This window comes from Glycine soja, chromosome 19, assembly GCF_004193775.1.
Source record: "Glycine soja cultivar W05 chromosome 19, ASM419377v2, whole genome shotgun sequence".
Lineage (NCBI taxonomy): Eukaryota > Viridiplantae > Streptophyta > Magnoliopsida > Fabales > Fabaceae > Glycine > Glycine soja.
This window is the reverse complement of record NC_041020.1, coordinates 39,385,914-39,408,206: the sequence shown is the minus strand read 5'-3', so window position 1 is coordinate 39,408,206 and position 22,293 is coordinate 39,385,914. Positions and strand designations below refer to the sequence as shown.

Here is a 22,293-nt window from a genome sequence, read left to right as displayed (position 1 = left end):
AGATTGTGATCTTTGTGGAAAGCACCCATTATAAAAGGAGAAAGGAGCACAACCCTCACCTTAGGTTCACGATTAAGCATGGTTGGTGGGAGAGTAGTCAAAGTCCTTAAACAAGCATAAATAACATTACTCGTTTGATATTGTTAGTCGAGTGAACCATTACTTTTTTTTTCATTTATATTTTGTTTAAAGTTAGTTTTTCCAAAAACAATAAAGGAAAAAAGTCAAATATTTTATAATTAATTGTTATTATTTACACTATGTTTAAAATATATTAATTTTTTACTTCTTTATGTTTTTCTTGCATGATTTACTTCTGTTACAATATTATTGAGTTTATGATCTTTTTAGTTCATAAACTTTTTAAGGTTTATGTTTTTAATCTTTGAATTTTTTATATTTTTTTAAGTCGTTTAATTTTTTTTCTTATTTCTAATCTTGCTAAGGGGTTATAAGTAAGAGAAAAAAAATTAAAAAGATTAAACGTAATTATGAACAAATTAAAAATAGATAAAAAAAAATCAGGGATTAAAAAAATTTAATAAGTTTAAGGACTAAAAAGATAATAAATAATAATAGTATCTTATATTATTTAACAATGGTAAAGTAATTAATTTGAATTTGAATTTAAAATCAAATCAATTATCTCCTCATCCCATTAAAGTTAATAAGTAGTAGAATGTATAAATTGTTTAAAGGAATTGTTAACTTATTTTTAATATTCCAATCATAAAATTTAATTTAGAAATCTGATCGACCTTGGACTTTAACATTTCAAATATAGTTACAATCTTCCCATTTGAAAAAACATGTAAATAAAACACTAATGTATTTGCAATATTTGGCATTACATTTTTTTTATTATAAGAGTGGATTATAATTGTTTTTTTTTTTAATACACACTCCCGAAAGAAAAAAGAACTTTTTTAAACTCCTTGTTTTACCTTAGCCTCCTTTTAGCATCTGCGCTTGGGCACCTGAACAAGTCTATATCTCAGACTTCACAGCCATGGCTATGCTGTTGTCTACAATCGTTGTTCCTTCTTCCACCAAGCTCATCATCTTCAACAACAACACGCAAGAGCGTGCACTTCCAACTTTTCGTCATTTCTCAGTTAAAAAATTCAACCCTTTTTCACTTGTATCAAATAGCGACACGTCTATTCCCTTTTCCTTTTTTCCTCGATACCCATTTGCGTTTTTATGTGCCCTGAACTTAGATACTAGCAAGCGCTTCCAGAAAATGTCGTCCTTTATTGTTTTTGCGGTGAACGGTGACTCCACTCACGCTAAAGCCACGCATAGGAGAGATGATACTAGAAACCGGCTTTTGAGTGAGGGGAGAGATGAAGATGAAGCTAGAGGACCCATTTGCCCTGGTTGTGGAGTCTTCATGCATGATAAGGATCCTAATTTTTTCGGGTATTACCTACCAAGGAAGGTGAAAATGGAAGAGTTTTCAGATGAGGTTGATGATGGTGTAGAAGGTGATGATGAAATGGGGTTTTTGAATGGAAGTGAAAGTAAGCTTGGAGAAGAAAGTGAGGGGTTAACAGATGAGTTAGATTGGGATTCTGATGATTGAGAAGATGAGTTATTGGGTGAAGATGATGATGAGTAGTTGGAATTGGATGGGTTTACACCTGCTGGAGTTGGGTATGGTAACATAACTGAGGAGTATTTGGAGAGGGTGAAGAAGAAGAAGGTGACCAAAGCTGAGAAGACGAGAATGGCTAAGGAGGCTGACAAGGAGAAAGAGGAGGTCACCGTGTGTGCTCAGTGCCATTCCTTGAGAAACTATGGCCAGGTCAAGAACCAGACATTGGAGAATCTGATACCCGATTTTGATTTCGACTCGGCTGATGAACCCTTCTGGAAGTGGCAGTGCTACTGTTTTTGTCATGGTCGTGGATTGTGTTGATTTCGATGGTTCGTTCCCTAGAACTGCGGTGAAGTCATTGTTTCAAGCGTTGGAAAGAATTCAGGATAACTCGAAGCGGGCCAAGAAGCTACCGAAGCTTGTTCTTGTGGCAACAAAGGTTGATCTCCTTCCGTCGCAGGTTTCTCCTGCGAGGTTGGATAGATGGGTTAAAAACCGTGCAAGATCTGGAGGAGCACCGAAGTTAAACGGGGTTTATATGGTCAGTTCAAAGAAGGATTTAGGTGTGAGGAATTTGTTGTCGTTCGTGAAGGATTTGGCTGGTCCTCGTGGGAATGTGTGGGTGATTGGGGCTCAAAATGCAGGGAAGTCTACTCTGATCAATGCATTTGCAAAGAAACAAGGAGCTAAAGTTACAAAGCTCACGGAAGCTCCAATTCCTGGGACAACACTTGGGATCTTGAGAATTGCAGGAGTTTTGCCGGCTAAGACTAAGATGTTTGACACTCCAGGGCTTTTGCACCCATATTTAATGTCAATGAGATTGAACCGGGATGAACAAAAGATGGTTGAGATCCGGAAGGAACTTCGGCCTCGGACATACAGAATTAAGGCAAGTTACTTAATGCTATTGCTGTTCTCTATCCTTGATCTATATTGTCAGGGCTGCTTTTGTTTTCTTGCTTAGATTTTAAGTGTGCTTTGTGGTTGTTCACAAGTTAAGACTTAAGAGCTAACAATAATGATGGAAGTTCTTATTTAAGTGTTATGTTTTCATTTACTACTACATAACAATTATGGCCATTATTTGGCATTTGAAGATTCTGATCCTCAACTATGCATATTGAATCAAGTTTGCATGGTTTTTATGCATATTAGTATGTATATTTCAGAAAAGAAGAAATGTTCTCACATGCTGGTTTTAATTTATAGGTAGGGCAGGCTATACAAATTGGTGGCTTGACAAGACTTGACCTTGTTGAAGCCTCTGTTGAAACAATATATGTCATAGTTTGGGCATCAGCAAATGTTTCTCTTCACATGGGGAAAATAGAAAATGCTGATGAGGTTTCGAGAAATCATGTTGGTATCAGACTGCAGGTAAGCCTTTCCTTGTTCTCCTACCTACGGGTGTGCAAAAACCGGTTCGGTAAAAAACCGAACGGGTTTCAAACCATTTCATTTTCATATCCAAATAGCTGAGCTGATTTTGAAAACCGATTCAGAACCGAATTGGGTTTAGAAAATCGGTTCTGAACTGAACCACTTTTAAACTGGTTGCAAACCGGTTTTTGGACTGTTTTTCAAATAAAAAAATTGATTTAGGTGAAAACTAGTTCGGTAAACCGAACCGGTTTTGTAAAAACAATTCGGTTAATCAAACTGGTTTTGTAAAACAGGGTAGTTATCTTTTTTCCAAACCGGTTCGGTTTCAGTTCGGTTACAATCTAGTTTGGTCCGAACTGATTTTTTTGCACACCCCTATATATATGTCTCAATTTTATTTCATTTTTTAACTGAGGAGGCTGAAAACTGTATTTTGCCATCTTTATTTCATTTGATTAATTTTCTCATACCTAATCCCGTCTTAACAAGAGTAAACATTATAATCTTCACAAGCTAGGGAAAATCTTATATCTACTTGGGAAAAAGGGTTTCCTACACAAAACAATTATAATTGATTATTTAAAGTTAGTTTGGGTACACTTCTCAAAAAATATTTATAAGAGAGGAAATAAGAAAGTAAAATGAATTGAACTTCTTTCATAAATTAAAATCAACTTATGAATTCAACTTTTATAAAAGTTCTCTCGTATAACTTCTCCAAAAGCTAAGGAGGATAAGTTGATTTTAACTTATGGAATAAATTTGATTCTTTTTGCCCTTTATTTTCTTCTCCTATAGGTGCTTATTGAGAAATTTATTATTCTTAATATAATTTTTTCCCATCTCACTTAATGGTCTTTCTGTTCTCATTTAACCTTTGATAGAAAAGAAGACTTGCACAGTGTCTATAGGTTATACATAGCTAGTCTATGTACCAGGAATCTAACAAAAAACATATTTTGTGGTTTTTCCTTTAAGGGTTGGGAGTTTAAGAATGATGATAGGTAGAATGTGTTTGTGCATATTTGTGAGTTTTGAACTGAAGAATGATGATAGGGGGAATGTGCTTGTGCATATTATGGAGTTTTGAACATCATATGCATCAAATTGATTAATATTTCTCAAGAAAGCTAAAACCTTACCATGTTGAAAAGTGGAGGACCTTTTATTTTATTAAATAAACTTAAACTATATACCCAAACATTTTTCAAATCCAAATTATGGGAAACAAAAAAAAAAAAGCCTATCACACTTTGATTAACATTGTAGTAGATATTCAAATCTGAAGTAGCTTAATGTTTTGAAAAATGAGTTTGCTCTGGTGGATTATCTTGAGCAGTCATTGAAATAAAGAGTAACTGAAATGAAGCTAAATATGGTGAAAAATGACCGGCTTCTTGAGTCAGAAATTATGAAAAATTTGATTGTTCAAAAGTAAAAAACTAAAAACCATTTGCAAAGGTTTTCACACGTGTAGAAAGAGGTAGAAAGAGGCCAGTGGAATGTGCTATAAACTTTTATTTATTTTTGTTGTTCCCAAATACACAAAGCGTGTATTGGTTAGTAGATATACAGAAAAAATCTGCATACTTTTTTAGGGTTTAAATTCTTTTTAGCGTTTTCATACGTTTTTAGCCTTAGTTGGTCCTTATGTTTTATGAAAGTTTCATATCAGCTATAGGATTAGTTTAGAAGCTTAGGAGCTTACTATTTGTTACTGATAAATGCTTTTATTTTTGCTGTGGGCAATTCATTATGCCTAATGTTCTGCATCAAAGAGTATAGTATACCAATAAGATATGACCCAAACTATTTCTTTGGTTATGTCATAGTGTCATACGTTAGTTGTTTCTAGTTTAAACTATGCTTAATTGCATTTTTGGTCTCCTAATTTTTTTAATTTTGTGAACTTCATCCCTCCGTTTATTTTTCACGAGCCCTCAACTATTTTAATTGCAATTTTGGTCCATCTATTGACTTAACATTCAATACTTAACGAAAATGCTCACATAACAAAGTAATAGAGTGTCATGTCATCATATGTGTTGGTGTCAATGCATTAGAATGTCAACATCAGCATTTTCAATAAATATTGGGTGTTAGGTTAATAGATAAACTAAATTAAAATAGTATGGGATCAAATTCACAAAAAAAAAAAAAAATGAAGGAACGAAGTTAACAAAAACCAAAAGTGCAATTAAAATTTTAAATTATTAATGAACAAAAACTTCTTCGATTGTTGTTTTATATACTTCAATTTGACAAATAGGGGTGTCACTAGCCTTTGATGGAGTTGAAGTAACCTTGAGAGAACCTTTGGTGCTTGACCGGGCACCATCCCTTGAGAAGCCAGGATTTTGGCTACCAAAAGCAATATCTGATGCTATTGGCAACCAAACCAAACTTGAAGCTCAAAGAAGGAAACAACAACTTGAAGATGAGGGTACGGAGTACGTGGGGGCGGGGGCGGGGGCGGGGGCTAAGTTATCTGCATGAAAAGAATTTTGCCTTATTTTTCTTAAGGATGTTAACTGAATTGGCGTGTTGCAGAGGCAATAACATGTTTTTTGCAACTAAAGGCAAAGCTTCTACGCCCATTTGTATCTACTAGTTGGTGTGATAGCCCCCCACCAACAAGTACACATAAATGCATTCCTCGCTGAATAGGTGTCAGAGTGGGTGATTTATGTAATTTTGACTTTTGAGATGAGTCGTAAGACCTGGTCTTTAATGTACATAAATTGTGGAGTAATATTTGTGCATTATAGGAGGGGCAAAGTTTTTCAAATTTTGTGTATTGATTGTCTTTACACCTAAAAAAATGTAGGAATATAATTCATTTATCTGTGGCCGATTAATTACTCTTGGACTATGTTTTGTCATGTTTCATGAAGGCGCAACGCCTCTTTTTTAATGCCCGTTTACGTTAAAGATAAAAACAAATAACTAAAAAATACACATTCCAATACCAATAGTAATAATTCAGATTGATATAATACTATCTCTATCACAATAGTTTAAAATTACTAGTGATAAAGTAATTTTATCAAACTCTAACCCAAATCAACACAAAGTCTGAAACCATGGTTTGGTTTACAATGAAAAAGTTAAAGCGCCGAACGCCGCTTGGCAATTACGAAGTTGAATGCGCCCATTTTATGTTGTTTTTTAAATTTCAGGTGGTGAAAGCCATGAGAAAACAAATCCAAACAGAGAAGTCTTTTTTCCTTTTTTTTCTCATTTTGTAATTTGAATAATTGTAGGTTGTAGCAGCTTTTACAACATCAGTACATAAAACAGTCACATTTTTTTCTCCATCTTTTTCCTTTCCCTATTTACCATACATTTTGGCAAAAGGCAGAGAAGGATAGATTGGAAGTTTGAAACCTTGCCTATACAAGAAGTTACAGGAAGTTGAAGCTACGGATAACAACATGATACAAACATATCAGCTAAATGACCTAAAGCTAAGGCCTTGGGTCCAGTCTCTTAGGTTGGTAGCTTCTTTTAAAAGGGTTCATCTCTAAAAGCTCATGCAGTTCCTTTGGGTCCAGTTTCTTCTGCAAAAATTAAAAAAAAAAAAAAAACCCAAACTCAATCATTATTGCATCATTGAAACAACACAACACACAACACTACTCAATTTGAATTTTGAATTGAACCTAATGAATTCAAGTATTTATTCAACCCTTTTTACCTTGGGATTCAGAAGATCGAATAAACTCTTCAAAAAGATCTTCACCAGCATCAAAATCAAACGAATCAGGAAGCAAATCAACCACATCATTGCCATCAAACCCATCCTCGCCATAGAAGGCTCCATCATCGTGCTGCTGGCTTAGCCAGTAGTCATGGTACCATGTCAGTGTCGTCACCAGCTGCCACCATTCTGGAGAAAAATCCTCCACTTGGCGGAACGCGGCGGGAATGTAAAGAGGGGCGTTAGGGTTCAGTGTTGATCTTCCTACGGAGACTAGTGCCATCTTCCTCAACTTGATTAAACGATTCTGATCCTTGTTCTTTGGCTGCACCACAACCAAATCAACAGAAACAAAACAAAACAAATTGTTAACAAGAAACAAAAATTATAAACAACCTTATCAAACATCAAATTAACACGTTTTCGAGTATATAAACATCGATTCAACACTTCAGTTCTAAAATTTCGAAAATCTATATAGAGAGATATCACGATTGATTCCATTAACTTCACAAATATGCAAGATATTTTTCTTTTTTCGGAGAAATTATGGACGGTGTCAAAATAAAATGAGGTGATCATGATTCACTAAATATCTGAAAAATAGTGGCTATGTTTTGTTTAGGAATCGCAATTTTCGCAACTCTTTTCTCCCATGGAACAACGTAAATCGATCATACATAAAAAAACAAATGAAAATTAAAAGAAAAAGGTCAGATCTCAAACAAGAAATTCAACACCACCTCTCTTTTGACTCCTTTGAGCAAAAGATCCGTTCAATTGTTACGAATAAAATATTCAAGCGATAAAAGAAGAAAAAGATAAAGAACAGGAACAAGAAAATAAAGCGTAGCCTGAATGAAATTTCAAAACCTAGAAATTCAAACAAGCAAGAAAGAACCAAATCCATGAGCTTCCAAGCATCAACAAGCAAATAATCAACTTCGCAGAATTACAAACAAAAACCAGCAAAGAAAATCGATCGCTCGAGATTTTTCATTTTTTGGAACTTGTTTCCCTTCAATTTCTTCAAAACACAAACGAAAAGAAAAAGAACAAGGAAATTGAACTTGATCGGAGCAAAACCTTGAAATCGCGAAGCGATCAGAGAGAGAAGAGAGAATTACCTGAAAAATTTCGTTGTCCACCCGCGAGAGTCACGCGTCGAGGCGAGTGGCGAGGGCGCTATTATATAGAGGGTGCGAAAGGGATCACTCTGAAGCTACGGTTCGGGGGAAAAGTGGGGCCCAGCAAGGTAGGTTTGGTGAACGCACCGTCCTGTGTGCGTCTTGGTTCGGACCCAAACGGCGCTGAGGTCAAAAGTCCACTCTGCGCGTATTCTTTCTTCCTGTCCCTGTCTGTTTGTTGACCCTTTGACCTATTTATTATTCTTTTCACCACCGTTTCCACTATTTTTCTCGTTTCATTTTCTACTTCTGCGGTTATTAATGGTTTTACAGTTTGTTGTTGTGCCTTAACCATCCAAAACTTACCCCCCCCCCCCCCCCCAAAATTCTAGCATTGGTTCATTTGCTAAACTGGTAAAGTATGTGCTCTACACGCACAACATTGGCTAAATTAAAATTAACGAGTCTTGGCACAAAATGATGTATGCCATCCAGGTGAAAGAGTTGGATGACGTGTTAATTAGTCTTATTTTCCTTGTTACATAAGTAAAGCTTATTTTAATACTTGAAAATTATGAGGTTAGTCTTTTAGATTTAACCTTTTCTCACGAGGCTAAATCTTACCAATAAAGTTGAGAGTCAGCATATGAAAATGACTAGCAATAATGTAGGTTATTAAAGGAGATGGGAAATATTATAATCCACAAGTATATGAACGTTAAACTTTAATTATTGTCTTAGTTTATGAAGAAAAAAAATTGTTGATGTATAGGTTGTCCTCCCCTCCAAAACCTTCGAACTCAAGGAGAATAAGGTTAGCCACAAACTAACAAGTCAATAAAAGATCTTTTATAAAAAGAAACATGTGAAATATTTGATGAATTATTTATTCGTAATTGAGTTTGAGGATGAGAATCACTTGAAGTTGTGATGTCTTATTAATGAATTTTTTTTAAAAAAAATTATGAGTATCGTGAAAATATGTTTTTATTGTGAAACTACTAGAAAAAAAAATATTGAGATTTTATACTATGTGGGATTAGTTGAAGGCAATATGGAATTTAGTAAGAGGAATTAAAGTGGTAGATGTGGGGCATGGATTTTGTATGGTAAAGTTTGATCTAACACACAACTTAGAAAAGTGTCATTTGGGGAGAGGGGTATGCGGATAATCTTTGATCATTACTTTGTTATTCATACTTGGATTCAAGATTTTGTATTCTCTAAAGTCAAATTTGATAGTACTCTAGTTTGGATACAATTTCCAAAGTTTAGGTATGGAGTATTACAATGAGAGTGTTCTTTTGGTTTTAACCACTGCAATGGAAAGGCATGTTAAGGTTGACATCAAGATGTGTAATACCCCAAGATGAAAGTTTCTTGGTGTATGCTTTAAATTTGAAATTAATTTGAATCAACTAGTAGTGGAGATGTTATGTTTCTAAAATCATTAGTTCAATGTTGAACATGAAGGTCTCAATCTATTTTCTAAGCAATGTGATTTGTACAATCATAAAATAAAATCATGTTTTGTGACATACAAAGATTCATAATGGGTGAGGGTTGTGTGTCATGCAGAAGGCGGTGACGTAGGTCAAGTCCATGGAGATGCTACACATGTAAACCTTATTGTTAATTAGGTAAGTAATAGAATTAATGATATCAAAGAGGAATAAGTATTTGTATGGAGGAGATATGCCAGCAACACTCTCTTTCTAAGACTCTCTCTAGACTAGATTACGTTTATTAAAGGAAAATAAACACAAAAGTCAATTAGAGGGTGTCAAAATTAAAGTGGGCATTAATAGTAGGAAGAATAGAATAAAATAAATGTGTGGCACTAAATATCATGCATTAAATGATATTGAGGCAAGAAGGGCTGACGTTATTTCCTTTAAGCACAATGCTAACAAAGGGACAATTAAACAATTTTAGGAGCAAGTCAAGTGGGAAAAGACAAGAAAGATTGTGTAATGCTTTAAAGTTGGTTCTAAAAATGTCAATGTTTATCCAAGACGATAATTAAGTTTATGGGCACTTGATCAAAACCATATCCCAACTTGATATCATTGAGAGCACAAGTTGCAACAAGGAGAAACCCGAAAATGGTGCATTTGTAGATATGGACAATGCATATTCTGCTTCTCAAAATAAGGGTTTTGTTCGTGCGTATGATAACATTGTGGTTTTGATTGTGAAGTAGTTGCATCTAGTAGGCTACACAATCTAGACAAGTTTGATTTAGCGCAAGACTGGGAATGTGTAATTTGTGGGGAGCCCGTGAATGATCTTTTATCACCGCTTCGTTGTTATAATTAATAACACTTAGTTTTGTTACAATTTCTATGTTTGGGTATGGAATATTGTGACGAGAGTATTCTTTTGGCTTTAGTTGCTACAGTAGAAAGACTTGTTAAAGTTGGCATCAAGACAATGATGCCTTAGGAGGAAAGGAAAGTTTACTGTGTATGTGTTGAAATTAATTTGAACAAATTATTAGTTAGGAGGTTGTGGTTTGAAAATCATTGGTTCTATTTTGAATATATTTTTTTTGTCTATTTTGTAAGTAGTGCAATTTGTATGACCACACAATAAGGTCATGCTTAGAGAGACAAGAAGATTCATAGGGGAAAATGTTGTCTCTCAGGCAAAAGGTAATGACTAGGTAAAGTCCATAATGATGGAACACATGTAAACCCTAATGTTAAGGGGACAAGTATTGTAATTAGTGATGTAAAGGGGAAAAAAGATATGTATGGAGACTAAATTATGGTTACAAAAGGAAAATAGATACAATTGTCAAAACAATTAATTGTTGCAAAAATGAAAGTAGTCATTAATGGTGGAAATAATAAAAGAACACAATCACAAGGGATAAATATCATGCATTAAATTATAATGAGGTTGGTAGAACTAACATTATTTCCTTTAAACATAATACCAATAAAAGGGTGGTTACACAATAGTAGGAGTAAATCAGTGAAGACAAAAAATATTGTTTAATGATTTGAAGTTGATTCCAAAAATGATAACGGTTATTAAGGATAATAATCAAATTTGTGGATATCATTTACACAAGTGGCAACAAGAAAAAGCCTAAAAATGATATGCTTGTGGATATGAACATTGTATCTTTTGTTTCTCAAAATGGGTGTGTTCTTGCTTTTGGTATCATGACAACCATAATTTTGGAAGTAGTTATGCCGAATAGAATACATATTCTAGATAACATGAAACCATCAAATCCAATTATAGGTAAGGTAGCATTATAAGTTGGAGAATAACACAACCATACGTTGCATGAAGAGGAAACAATGAATATTGTGGATATGATGACAACTTAAACCTCAATGTCCCAAGCTTAACAACAAGACTCAATGTCCCAAATTTTTGTTGATTTTGATAACTGTGTTTAAAGATTTATATATTCTTTCATGAAATGTTAAAGGACTTGCAAACAAAACAAGTTACTAGCATATGCGCATTAGATGATATTGTGGTATAAAGCTAGTCTAATTTTCCTTTTTGAAGCTCATATCCTTATCCAATATTATTAGTTATAAAACAATTGCTAAAGTGATTATTAATAAATTGAAACCAACCATCGAGATTATGTTAGTTATAAAAGCCCTATCTCATCTTGCTTATGTGTTCTTACTCTTGTAAAATTGTCACATTAATTATCATCCAAGCAATAAATGATGCATTCAAAACCCATTTGAAAATTGGTAAAAAGGTCTTCTGATTTCTCTTTTTTCAATATTAAGCCATCACTTACCAAAAATTTAAGTCTATTAGTAAAATATTGAGGCCAATTCTTTTTATATCTTCTCTCTTCACACCCCCAATTTGTCATTTATAAGACCTAAAATATCATCCCTACTTTATTTGCACCATACTCTTCCCTTATCATCACTTATCGCACCCCTTACACCTTCCCTTCTCCCTTAGGCACACACAAACACAAATTATTTTTTTAGGAATGATTTGAGATGATTTCTGAGCTACTTTAGTCATGATTGATAAAAGAATGGTTACTAAGGAAATTGATGCTTAGAACACCACACATGACACATTGAACACCACATGGGACAAATGAACATCATGCATGTAGTTGCTAAGGCAGACTTTACATATCAAACGTGGAGGAAGCAGACCCATACACGATCATTTTGTTTTTTCATTGTATTTAATTTCAGTTGTATTTTAAGTTTTGACTATTTTGTTTTGACTTATATATTATACAGTTGACTTGTTTTTATTTGACAAATATTTTTACCTCATATTTTATTTATAAGTCATTCAACCTATAAAGTTATTAAGTTATTTTAAAAAATATAAAAATTAAATGTATAACATGAAAATTAACTTAATTAAGTTATAATACAAAATAATTTTTGTAATATATTAAAGCATAACTTAGTTACAGGAACTAATTTTCGTAGTATTGAAACCGTGTTGGCCTCAAATTTTCAAAAAACATACACATTTGGAAAACTAGTTTTTAAAAAGAATATTTTTCTAAAACAAATACCAAAAAACGGATGGAGTGCAAAAAAAAAAAAAAACAGGTTGTAAATAGAATCCCAAACTAAAATTAAAACTACAAAAAACTTTTTCGTAAACATTTAGAATTATACTATATACACAACATGAGTTTATTTTCCAGCATGATTACTTCTTGAAGGCTTTTTTAAAGAGAGATACAGTGTACTAGATAATTATTGGAAGGCATTATTATTTGTCACTTCTTGGCATGTTCATCAATTCTATTTGATTCCATTCCATGTCTAATGACGTGGGAGCAACCGATGCAAAATCTCCCCAATAATTAGTTTCGTGCACATGGCTTGCTTCGCGTGGCCAAATTGAAAGATATATATTATATTATATACGATATAAAAGCGATTCTACACCACTAAAAGCACGTCCGGCAAAAATCATGATCATACAGTGTTTTATGTCTTTCTCCTCAATTATATCTTGGAAAGATAAAACCCACTTAATATATAGATGCAACTATTGTTAAGCCCTGCCATGTGGCTCAATCATTAACTTTGATTTAAATATTGAAATAAAGTTGTTTCGATTTAGATTGACCTTGGAGTGGTAACAAATATAATAGTAGTTTCAAGTATAGATTATGTGGATGAAAGTACATGAAACAATATAGTTTCTTAAATTGAGGTAAAGTTTTTTTCCTCCAGTCTTCAAAAACAGGTACTTTTTTTTTACACATATTAAGGACTCGAAATATATTTTTGTTAGAAATATTTATTATGTTATAAATGCAAAAAACAATTTAACATTTATTTCTTGAGTAGTTTAAAACATCTAAAAAGGTATTTAGCCCTTCTTAACCTATGTACATAATATAAAAAATAATTAAAATACGAACGGTTTAATTATTAGATTGTTCAACTCACCATTTTATTGTTTTATTGTTATTTCAAGTACTATTAAAACTCACTACATTTATATCAACAAGTTATGTTTGGATTTTTGGTGAGAGTGTTTCAAAAGTATATTTGAGAATAAATTAGTTTAAAGTTATATTTGATTATATCTAAAAGTATGTTTGAAAACAATATTTTGTGTAGTAACTCAATTTTACAAAAGTAAGACTTGAAATATTTTTACAACTCAATTTGCATGCATTAATCCAAACATGTAACATATATCACTTTAATAGTTCTGTTGGTAGCGACAGACTAATAATTTGTGTTAACATTTTCTAATTATATTAGTATCTATGGGATTAGTAATTTTTTAAATAAAAAACTTTAGAATAAAAGTAAAATAAATATATAGTTAGATGAAGAAAAATGCTAAGGAAGGAAAATAGTATACATTATTATTTTTATATTTTTTTTAAAGTTTTAGAATCACGTTTTCGACTTCAAGAATTGATTCTATTGAGCATGGCTCAACTTGTTGGACTAGTGTTTCAAAACTAATTCTCATATAATTTTTTTTGTTGTCGGACATATTTTTATAGTAGGAGAGGCCTTACAACCAGGCCGGTGCATACCAAGTTTAGTTAAGAGGCCCATTAGGTATGGAGAAGAAACACGACTAAATCCCTCAAACTTTGTAAGCAAATGTGTTAATTAAACTCAAAATAGTTTTGATTATATCCATAATTATGTTTTATTAATATATTTCCGTTTTTTTAAGAAATATTTTAGTTTACTGTAAAAAAATACTTTAGTCATTTACGTTCGAAGATTTTGTGTAACGTATTAAAACACTTTTATATTTTGAAAGTTTAATATTATTAAAAAATAAGAGTCTGAAAGTGATTTTTTTTAATTTGAAAATAAGAAATTAAAATAGAGATATGAAGATAAAAAGTAATTCAAAATAACTTATATTTTGATGTAATTTTTTTAAGTTGTTGACATCTCACACAAAATTCGTTCAGTGGTGTAGTTCCGTGCACATCTATAAGATTGACAGTGTGTTCTGCTGGGTATGGCATTCTGGTAAATATTTCAATGGAGGGGTGGTGTCTTTATCATTGAAAGAGGGGGTTTTTAGCATTTTCTAATTGTTTGGTCTGTGAAGATTCTTGGCATGTGGGACGAATGAAATGGTAAGGCTTGAAGAAACATGAGAAATTGAATCCACGGCCAGAGAAGTTTGCATATAATATGACCTATACTTCCATCTGAATCTTCTTCAAGTTCTTATTAATTTATTACATAATTTGTTTTTTAATCTGCATTGTTTTTTTTTTTTGTCTAACAGTTTTTAATGAAGTAAACACATGCTTGCCTCTGTCCATTGCAGGGACTTCATGAATAGTAGCTTAGTTTATGTGAAGATCATAAGAGGAAGATGAGAAGACATTGTAGGCTTTGGTGGCCAAAGCAACTTTTATCAAATAAAGAATCATCATCCAGTATTTTGTTGGGGTGGTTTGTCACCTGCTCACCATCATCCCTTGACATTATTGTAGCCTTTACTTGCAGTGAAGTCTTGCTTTCTAGTTATAGTCCTGGCATTCAGGTATAAAACTGAATTCGAGTTCTCAATCCCTTTTCCTTGCATGCATTTTAGAGTAAAGCAAATGAAATAGCAATGAATTTATTGGTTGTATGTTTGTTACAACTATTAATTGCAGAGGAAATTTTAACTTTCCTTTTTAGTGATATTAAACAAAGTTCCTGCAAGAGCTGTCAAGTTTAAATAGAAAACGAACTTTTTCCTCTTAGAATATCCAGTAATTTATGTATAAAATTTATTGCAAGATATTCACAAATTTGTGGAAAAAACATATAAAGTTTAATGGGAAAATAAATTGATTTGGATTGGCATCATTTCACACTTGAAATGGTGCATAACTACTTTGAGTTGGTTATGAAAATCTTGGTTCTATAACAATATGTGGTGATAGTGGTACTGTTAAGTTCTTTTAATGATTTTTTCATACAACTTGTCTTTAGATGGTTTCTGGAATGATCCAGTGTAATGAGGGAATCATTTATGGCACATGGGGGAGCATGCCTTCAGTTCTTGAGGATAAGTCCAAGTTCTCTGTGCTTGGTCTGTGTGTCACTGACCCTACTACTAGTAATGGTTTGATGAATGGGAAAGAAGATGACAAAAAGAAGTTCTCTGAGTATGGCAATGCTTTGCAAGAGGGAGGTACAGATAGAAAGAATAACTCTAGGAGTTGTCGTTGCTTCCAGTTAGATGGTTCATTGAGGAAAAGTAGCCAATATGTTCTTGGAAGAAGTAATTGGGTTCTGGTCATGTTTGATTCTCCTGAACAGAATGATGTAGGAATACACAGGCTTCCAAAATTGCATCACATTCATTGGAATGGACTAACTATGTCACAATATGATGTTCCGGTACGTAAGTCATTATTTCTTATACTTTCCTTTCTGCAAGTACTTGTGATTTCTCAAGACTTTTTTCCCTCTCTCAAACAGATATATATGATATTTAACCACTTGTAGGTTATAATTTATGAAACACCCTCTTATGGTGCTCATCATTTTTTATTATGTCATCTGGGTTCAAATGAGCAAGCTAAAACTTCCATTAAAAATCCTAAATGGGTCGACGAGCTTCATAAAAAGCAGCAATTCAATAATTCATTGAATTGCTAATGGAATTTTTCTTAGTCATATTTGTGTATGCAGATTTTTGTCTTCATTACTAATCCTCCTTTTCAAAATTTCACCTTAGGATACAATTATTCTGGCCATTAATTGCACAGCTGCTGCTAAAAGAATTTTTGAGACACACCTGGTCCAAGAAGATCATTGAGCCAGCTCTCCATATTTCCCATGTACACACTTTAACTATTGATGCACCATCTCTTGCTCAGTTGACTTTCAAGCTCTGATGGATCTATGTTGTGACTTTTCAGGCTTTATGTTGTCATGGGGCACCTGTTTTCCAAATTTTGGGCTTCGATCTCCACCATGCACTGGCAACTTTACACATTTCAACTCTTCATTGGTTCATTTCACTTGTATATTCATCACAGATACAGGCATTAGCAGCCTTCTGGCGGCTTTTCAGGTAATGAATTCTGGTTCAGTTTTAGATGTTTGCCATGAGTAAGGAAATGATTTGAATGAGAATTGAATGCCCTAATTTGGTATTTTGTTTCACAAATGGAACTTTCTAATGTAAGTAGTTTTAGGCAATTCAATAAGTTATTCACATAAGAAGTCCTTGTCTGCTCACAAAATTGACAATTTTTGAAATAATTACATGGAGAGACATATACTCACCAAATAGATGCTAGTAAGGTGATCTCGTCGGTCAAATTTTCCCTTTTTTCTTGTGGAGAACTATATTTTTTATGTAGATAATCCTTCATACTAAGCTATAATATATCTCTGAAAACATTGGCAATGAGTTTTTTTTAAGGAACAAGAGCCTATTACAGCTAGCTATTTAGAAGCTGAAGCTTTAGTAAATTTGAAGATAACTTGTGATATCATAAAAGTGGAGATCACAAGAGTCCCCTTGTATTTTCTGAAAACCATGTTATTGGTTGCACACATCTATTTGTGATTTAGTATACTTTAGAAGAATAATTGTTATAGATACACAAATATTTTGCACGCATGCTCTTCTTTCTCGCATATTTTCATGAAGTTGCTGGCTATTTTGGCAGTGGTCGGAAATGGAATCCTGAGGCAGTGGTTGGATAGCTTTGACTATACTGTGAAGCAACAAATTGTTGGATCTCTTTTATTTACACCACTTCTACTTCTTTTACCAACTACTTCCTTTTTCTATATATTCTTTAGTATCGTGGACACAACCATTAACCTTGTCTGTCCACTGATTGAAGTCACTACTATTTCGGTAATTCATGTTACCCCTTATACCAAGATATTTCTTTGGTTGGTAAGACCAGGAAGATTCCCTTCTGGAATATGGCTTGAAATTATTGGTTGTCAGAGTAATAGTACTGCTTCTCCAAGTGCTGATTTTACTGATGAAATAACCTCATACAAGGAGTCATTACATCTAAAGGATTTTAATAGAGAAAAATCTAGTAGTCTAGTTTCAGCTCTCCACAGCAACTACTTGAGCATAGGTGAGGCACGATGCTACTTGTAGGTTCAGACTGATGCTTCGGTTGTCAAGATATGTCTCTATGTTGATTAATAGGGAAATTGAATGTGACATCATGTGGTCAATGTGCAGCTTTGTTTCATGAAAATGTGTAGACTTGCTCTATTAATTTTTGTGGCTTTTACTTGAAGAATTTGGATATATATTGTCAATATGCAGCTTTATTTTATGAAAATGTGTAGACTTGCTCTAATAATTTATGTGGCTTTTACTTGAAGAATTTGGATATATAGTGTGAATTATCTTTGATGTGTATTATAGTAAATCCAGCAGTGATGATGATCTTTTAGGTTTTGGTAATTTTCTTTCTGCCTGATTGCATATCAAGATAAAAGCAGTATATCATAGGATCCAGACATTATCGAACATTCTTTAAGAAATGTATTTGAAAACTTGACAGAAATTTTGATTGTGATATCAGACTTTTTCTTCTTGATGTTTTGATTGCTGTGACCTGGGAGTGGTGACAGTTTGCATTATATGCCACTGTTGTATTTTTGCATGGACAAACATTACTTACTTCGATGGATTAAATTTCAGGAAAAATGATCTCACCTCACTACAAACATGTTTTTTGGGAGTTTCTGGGTCATCCATCTCCACAGTGGCTCATGGAATACTCATTGGACAAAGGTGTGATATCCTGGTGCTAAGTGCTCTTATGGTTTTTATAATTTGATGATCCTGTTTCTTTGATTTTTTTGTTTAGTTTTTATTTAATAACACTTTTTGTATTTTTTTTCCTTTTACTCTCTCATTGACCAGAATGTCATCTATGCGCAGCACCCTTCTACCTTCACCAATGCCATGGACGTCCATGCACTACAAAGAGTATTGGCGCCTTTGTCATGATTCACTTATTGAATGCTTTATAATTGTTCTTCCATAGTTTAGTAAGTTCCTACTCGAGTATGGTACAGTCGGCATTTTTATTTTGTTTTTGCTTTTCCCATGCTGAAATTGGTGTGTGCTATAGAAAAGTAACATTTTTTTTTTTATTTTCTGATTTTGTAAATATATTGTTTAACTCTTATGCCTCGGCGCAAATATATGTTTTATTGTTTATTCTTTTCTTTTTAATTGTGGGTGAAAAATTGAAAATCAAAGTGGGAACCAGAGAAAGTTTGCTGGTCTGGATCCTGCATCCAACTGATGTCCAATTTATTTAGTACCCAAATACATATAGGAAGGGATTTACTTCTTTCAAGAATAAGCTTAGTCTAACTTGATAACTTTTAATGAATATTGAATTTTGTTAATTCAACTGTTAGTTTGAAAATTCTTTTTAAGTAGATTAAGTTTATAATTTTTTTTTAATAATTTAAAGATGATTTGATACTTTATCAATTAATTTTATTTTACTGTATGGTTTATTTTTTTAAAAGTGTAAGTAAATATTGTGAATGTTCAATTTATTTAAAGTTTCACATGTATAATTACCAAAAAGATATTAAATGATTTAAATGTTGGATTTGCCAAATTTGTATTCTGTAAGTTAATACAGAGAGTAAACGAACTTGGCGAGTAAATGACCCTTTTCTAATATATAATGAGAGCATGAGAGGAGTAAATTTTAGTAATTTAACTAAAACGGTTAAGTAGTAAAATAATTGTAAGAATAAATTAAGTTTTTAGTCTTGAAATTGGATTTTTAGTTTTTAAGCAAAGTTTTGATTGATCAAGATTTTTAATTTTTTATAAATTCGATTTCTAGTTCTTAAACAAAAGTTTGATTGATGAAAATTCTTTAATATCATAAATAAAAATATTTACTTGAGTGCAAAATATATTAGATACAAATTATAAAATTTTAAGTCTAATTTTTAGACTTAGAGAGTAGGAAAATGATTTGTTGTTTAGAATTTTATTAATCAAGACTTGATGATAGAAATTGATCTTAGTATAAATACATGTTGAATCTTCTAAATATTGAAGAAAAATTTTATTGTTTTAAAAAGGTACATTCAGTTATTTAAATTTATTTTTCTTTATTTTTTATTATTGTATATTTTAAATGTAAAATTGATCTTAATTTTTTACTGGAATAGTTGGAAACTCCTTATGTTTAAGGTTTCTGACAAGTGTTTAAGTATTCAGCTTACATTCTCACCTTCGGATTGCATTACTTTTATTATTTTTTAGCACTAATCTCGTGATTAACAATGGAATGCATTGAAATTTTCAAGTAGTATCTAATCTCTTTTGGTTGAAATCACTGACACAAACCTCTTTAACCGTGCTGAATACAGACAAATGTTACTTCACGGGAGCAATCCAACTGTACAAACTGAATACCTAACCCTCAATAACTGGTTGATATGGACGGTTAACTCTTCCCACTTTTTTCTATGCATAAAAAAAAGGTACACGCATTCTAAATAGGATAAAGGAAAGGTGAAAATTGCAACAAATAGAAATATATAATAGAATAAAACCAAGTGTTTTTACAAGCGATTATACAAATCCACACCACCACATTGTATCACCAATTAGTCACAACAGGAAAACATAATCTCTAATACACCTTTTTTAACACACACTATGTTATTGGTTAAAATTTAAAAGAGTGTGTCGAAGCATTTTTCTTAGTCACAAATATGTTACTTGACTTAATTCAGTTGATGGGCACAGGCACGGCAAGATCCATGACATACTAAGAACAAGGTATCTCTATCTATAAACAAAAAGTGCTAAATTTTCGCAAGATTTGGTTCGCATGTGATTCCACAGTTGAAAGGGATTGCTGTAAAATGTGAAGGTCGTTTTCCATATAACTAGCTAAAATAAAGGTCACAACTGCAAGATTAAAGGGTAATTCTTTATAGTAAATGCATAAAATTAGTTAAGACCCAAAGAAATGCATAAATTAGTTCACGGGAATGCTATTGAACACTCAAAAGGATTCTCATAGTGCCAGGTCTATGTAAAAGACAAGGAAGAGCAAGGGGTCAGAGGTTAGTGCACTGTGCTTCCTAGTTTTTCTGTCACGTTCTGAGTTAGTTACTCTGAGGGTGCATTGGGAAATCACATGGGAATGCACATGTGAGATAGCTACCTGTCCTATTCACACTAACCATTCACATGAAAGAAATCCATCAGCTCCTTGTTTTAACTTGTAGTAAGATTGAGCAATTATTCACCCTGGTTCCTTTGTTTCCCCTCATTTTTATTTGCATAAATTGTTATTTTTGTTTTTCGATGTGTAATTCGCTGACAAATATATTCTTGAAAAATGAAAATATAAAATTTAGTCCTTGAAATTGTAAAAATTGTAATAAATATATCCGGCTGTTAACTTCCATCCATCACCGTTAATAAAATAGTCTACGTGATACAGAGAAACAAATTTGTCACTGAAATGATTATCAACGTTGATTGCCACAATAGGGACATATTTGTCATAATATTTTTTTTAACTTTTCGTTTTTCCACTCCACTGATAAATGCATTCCTGAAAGATGAAAATGTAAAATTTAGTCCCCGAGACTATAAAAAGTGCGACAAATATATCCAGACGCTTAATAATTAATTATATATGAAAGAAGTTAAGGAAAAAGGGATTAAAAAAACAGTAAAATACAACTTAAGATTTGAACTCTTATATTTTGATTATTTATCTATTTATTCATCTATCAAATTGTTAATTAGTTTTTTAATTAATCAATATAACTACTTATTTTCCAAAATAAAATAAATTTCTTTAGTTTTATGATATAAAAAAATTACATTTAAAAAATTGAAAGCATTTTATTTCTTGAAATTTTTTGTTTCTTAATTAATTATTAATATTTCCACGCCAAATGGAATGCAAGGTTGTTGTAGCCCCTAAGTCAATGAGAGATACAACTCTACGTCTCAAAGACAAAAAATAAAACCTTTGTATTAGTTTTTTTTTGTTTTGTTTTGTTTCGAAGTTAACCTCTATATTAATTTGAACATTATTGTATTTTTTATTTAAATTTATTTGGGTTCTTTATTTGTTAGTAATTGTTTTCATTTCATTCATATTATGTATAATAAGTATTGTCTTAAGTGGAAGCACATAAAATTTATCCAAGGGATTCTTTCATATTTGAGGTATATATATACATTTTATTGATTAAGGAAAAAGACTTATAATTACACTTTAGCTTTATCTAGTTTAAATTTTGTTAGACTTTTTTTTAAAAAAAAATAATTGATTAAATTTTTTTAAAAATAAATAAATAAATAAATTCGGTCCCACGGCCGATTGTATCTTTTCTACTCAAAACTCTCGACATATTATTTTCAATCTAAATATAAGGGTACTTAAGTAGGAATTGGGATATGGAATAATTTTAAAGATTAAAAGTGAGAAATTTAGTAAAAATTTGATAAAATTATAAGATATATGATAAAGTTTTTTTTTTAACAACGACAATTAAGGTTTGACAAGGAAATCAAAATAATATATATATATATATATATATATATATATATATATATATATTAAAAGGAAATTTAAAAAATATGTTGCAGTACCAAACGAATAGGAACAATAAATTATAAACACATAATAATAATAATAATAATAATTAGTCACAATTTATTATTAACGTTAAGATATATTTGTCACACTTTTTATATTTTCGGGGACTAAATTTTACATTTTCATCTTTCAGGATGTAGTTGTCAGTGGAGCGATAAGATGAAAATTCAAAAAAATATTATGACAAATATGCCCCTATGGTGACAATTCACGTTTACAATCATTTTAGTGATAAATTTGTCCCTCCATATCACGTAGACTATTTTATTAAAGGTGACGAACGGAAGTTAACGGCCGGATATATTTGTCACACTTTTTACACTTTTAAAGATTAAATTTTTTATTTTCATCTTTCAGGAAC

At 32.1% G+C, this 22,293-nt stretch overlaps 1 protein-coding gene and 2 pseudogenes across 1 annotated transcript; 2 read left to right on the top strand and 1 right to left on the bottom strand.

Moving 5' to 3' along the window:
- The first annotated feature begins 927 nt into the window (after positions 1 to 927).
- On the top strand, positions 928 to 5,482 carry LOC114398819 (annotated as a pseudogene).
- A 708-nt stretch (positions 5,483 to 6,190) lies between these two features.
- Positions 6,191 to 8,037, bottom strand: LOC114400240 (protein EARLY RESPONSIVE TO DEHYDRATION 15-like). The gene is made up of 3 exons (XM_028362585.1): positions 7,814 to 8,037; positions 6,684 to 7,011; positions 6,191 to 6,546 (listed from the first exon to the last, which is right to left on the bottom strand). The coding sequence occupies exons 2-3, from the start codon at positions 6,967 to 6,969 to the stop codon at positions 6,518 to 6,520; spliced, it is 315 nt and encodes a 104-aa protein (XP_028218386.1). The 5' UTR covers positions 6,970 to 7,011; positions 7,814 to 8,037; the 3' UTR covers positions 6,191 to 6,517.
- Positions 8,038 to 14,418: 6,381 nt separating this feature from the next.
- Positions 14,419 to 18,487, top strand: LOC114399131 (annotated as a pseudogene).
- Positions 18,488 to 22,293: the final 3,806 nt, after the last annotated feature.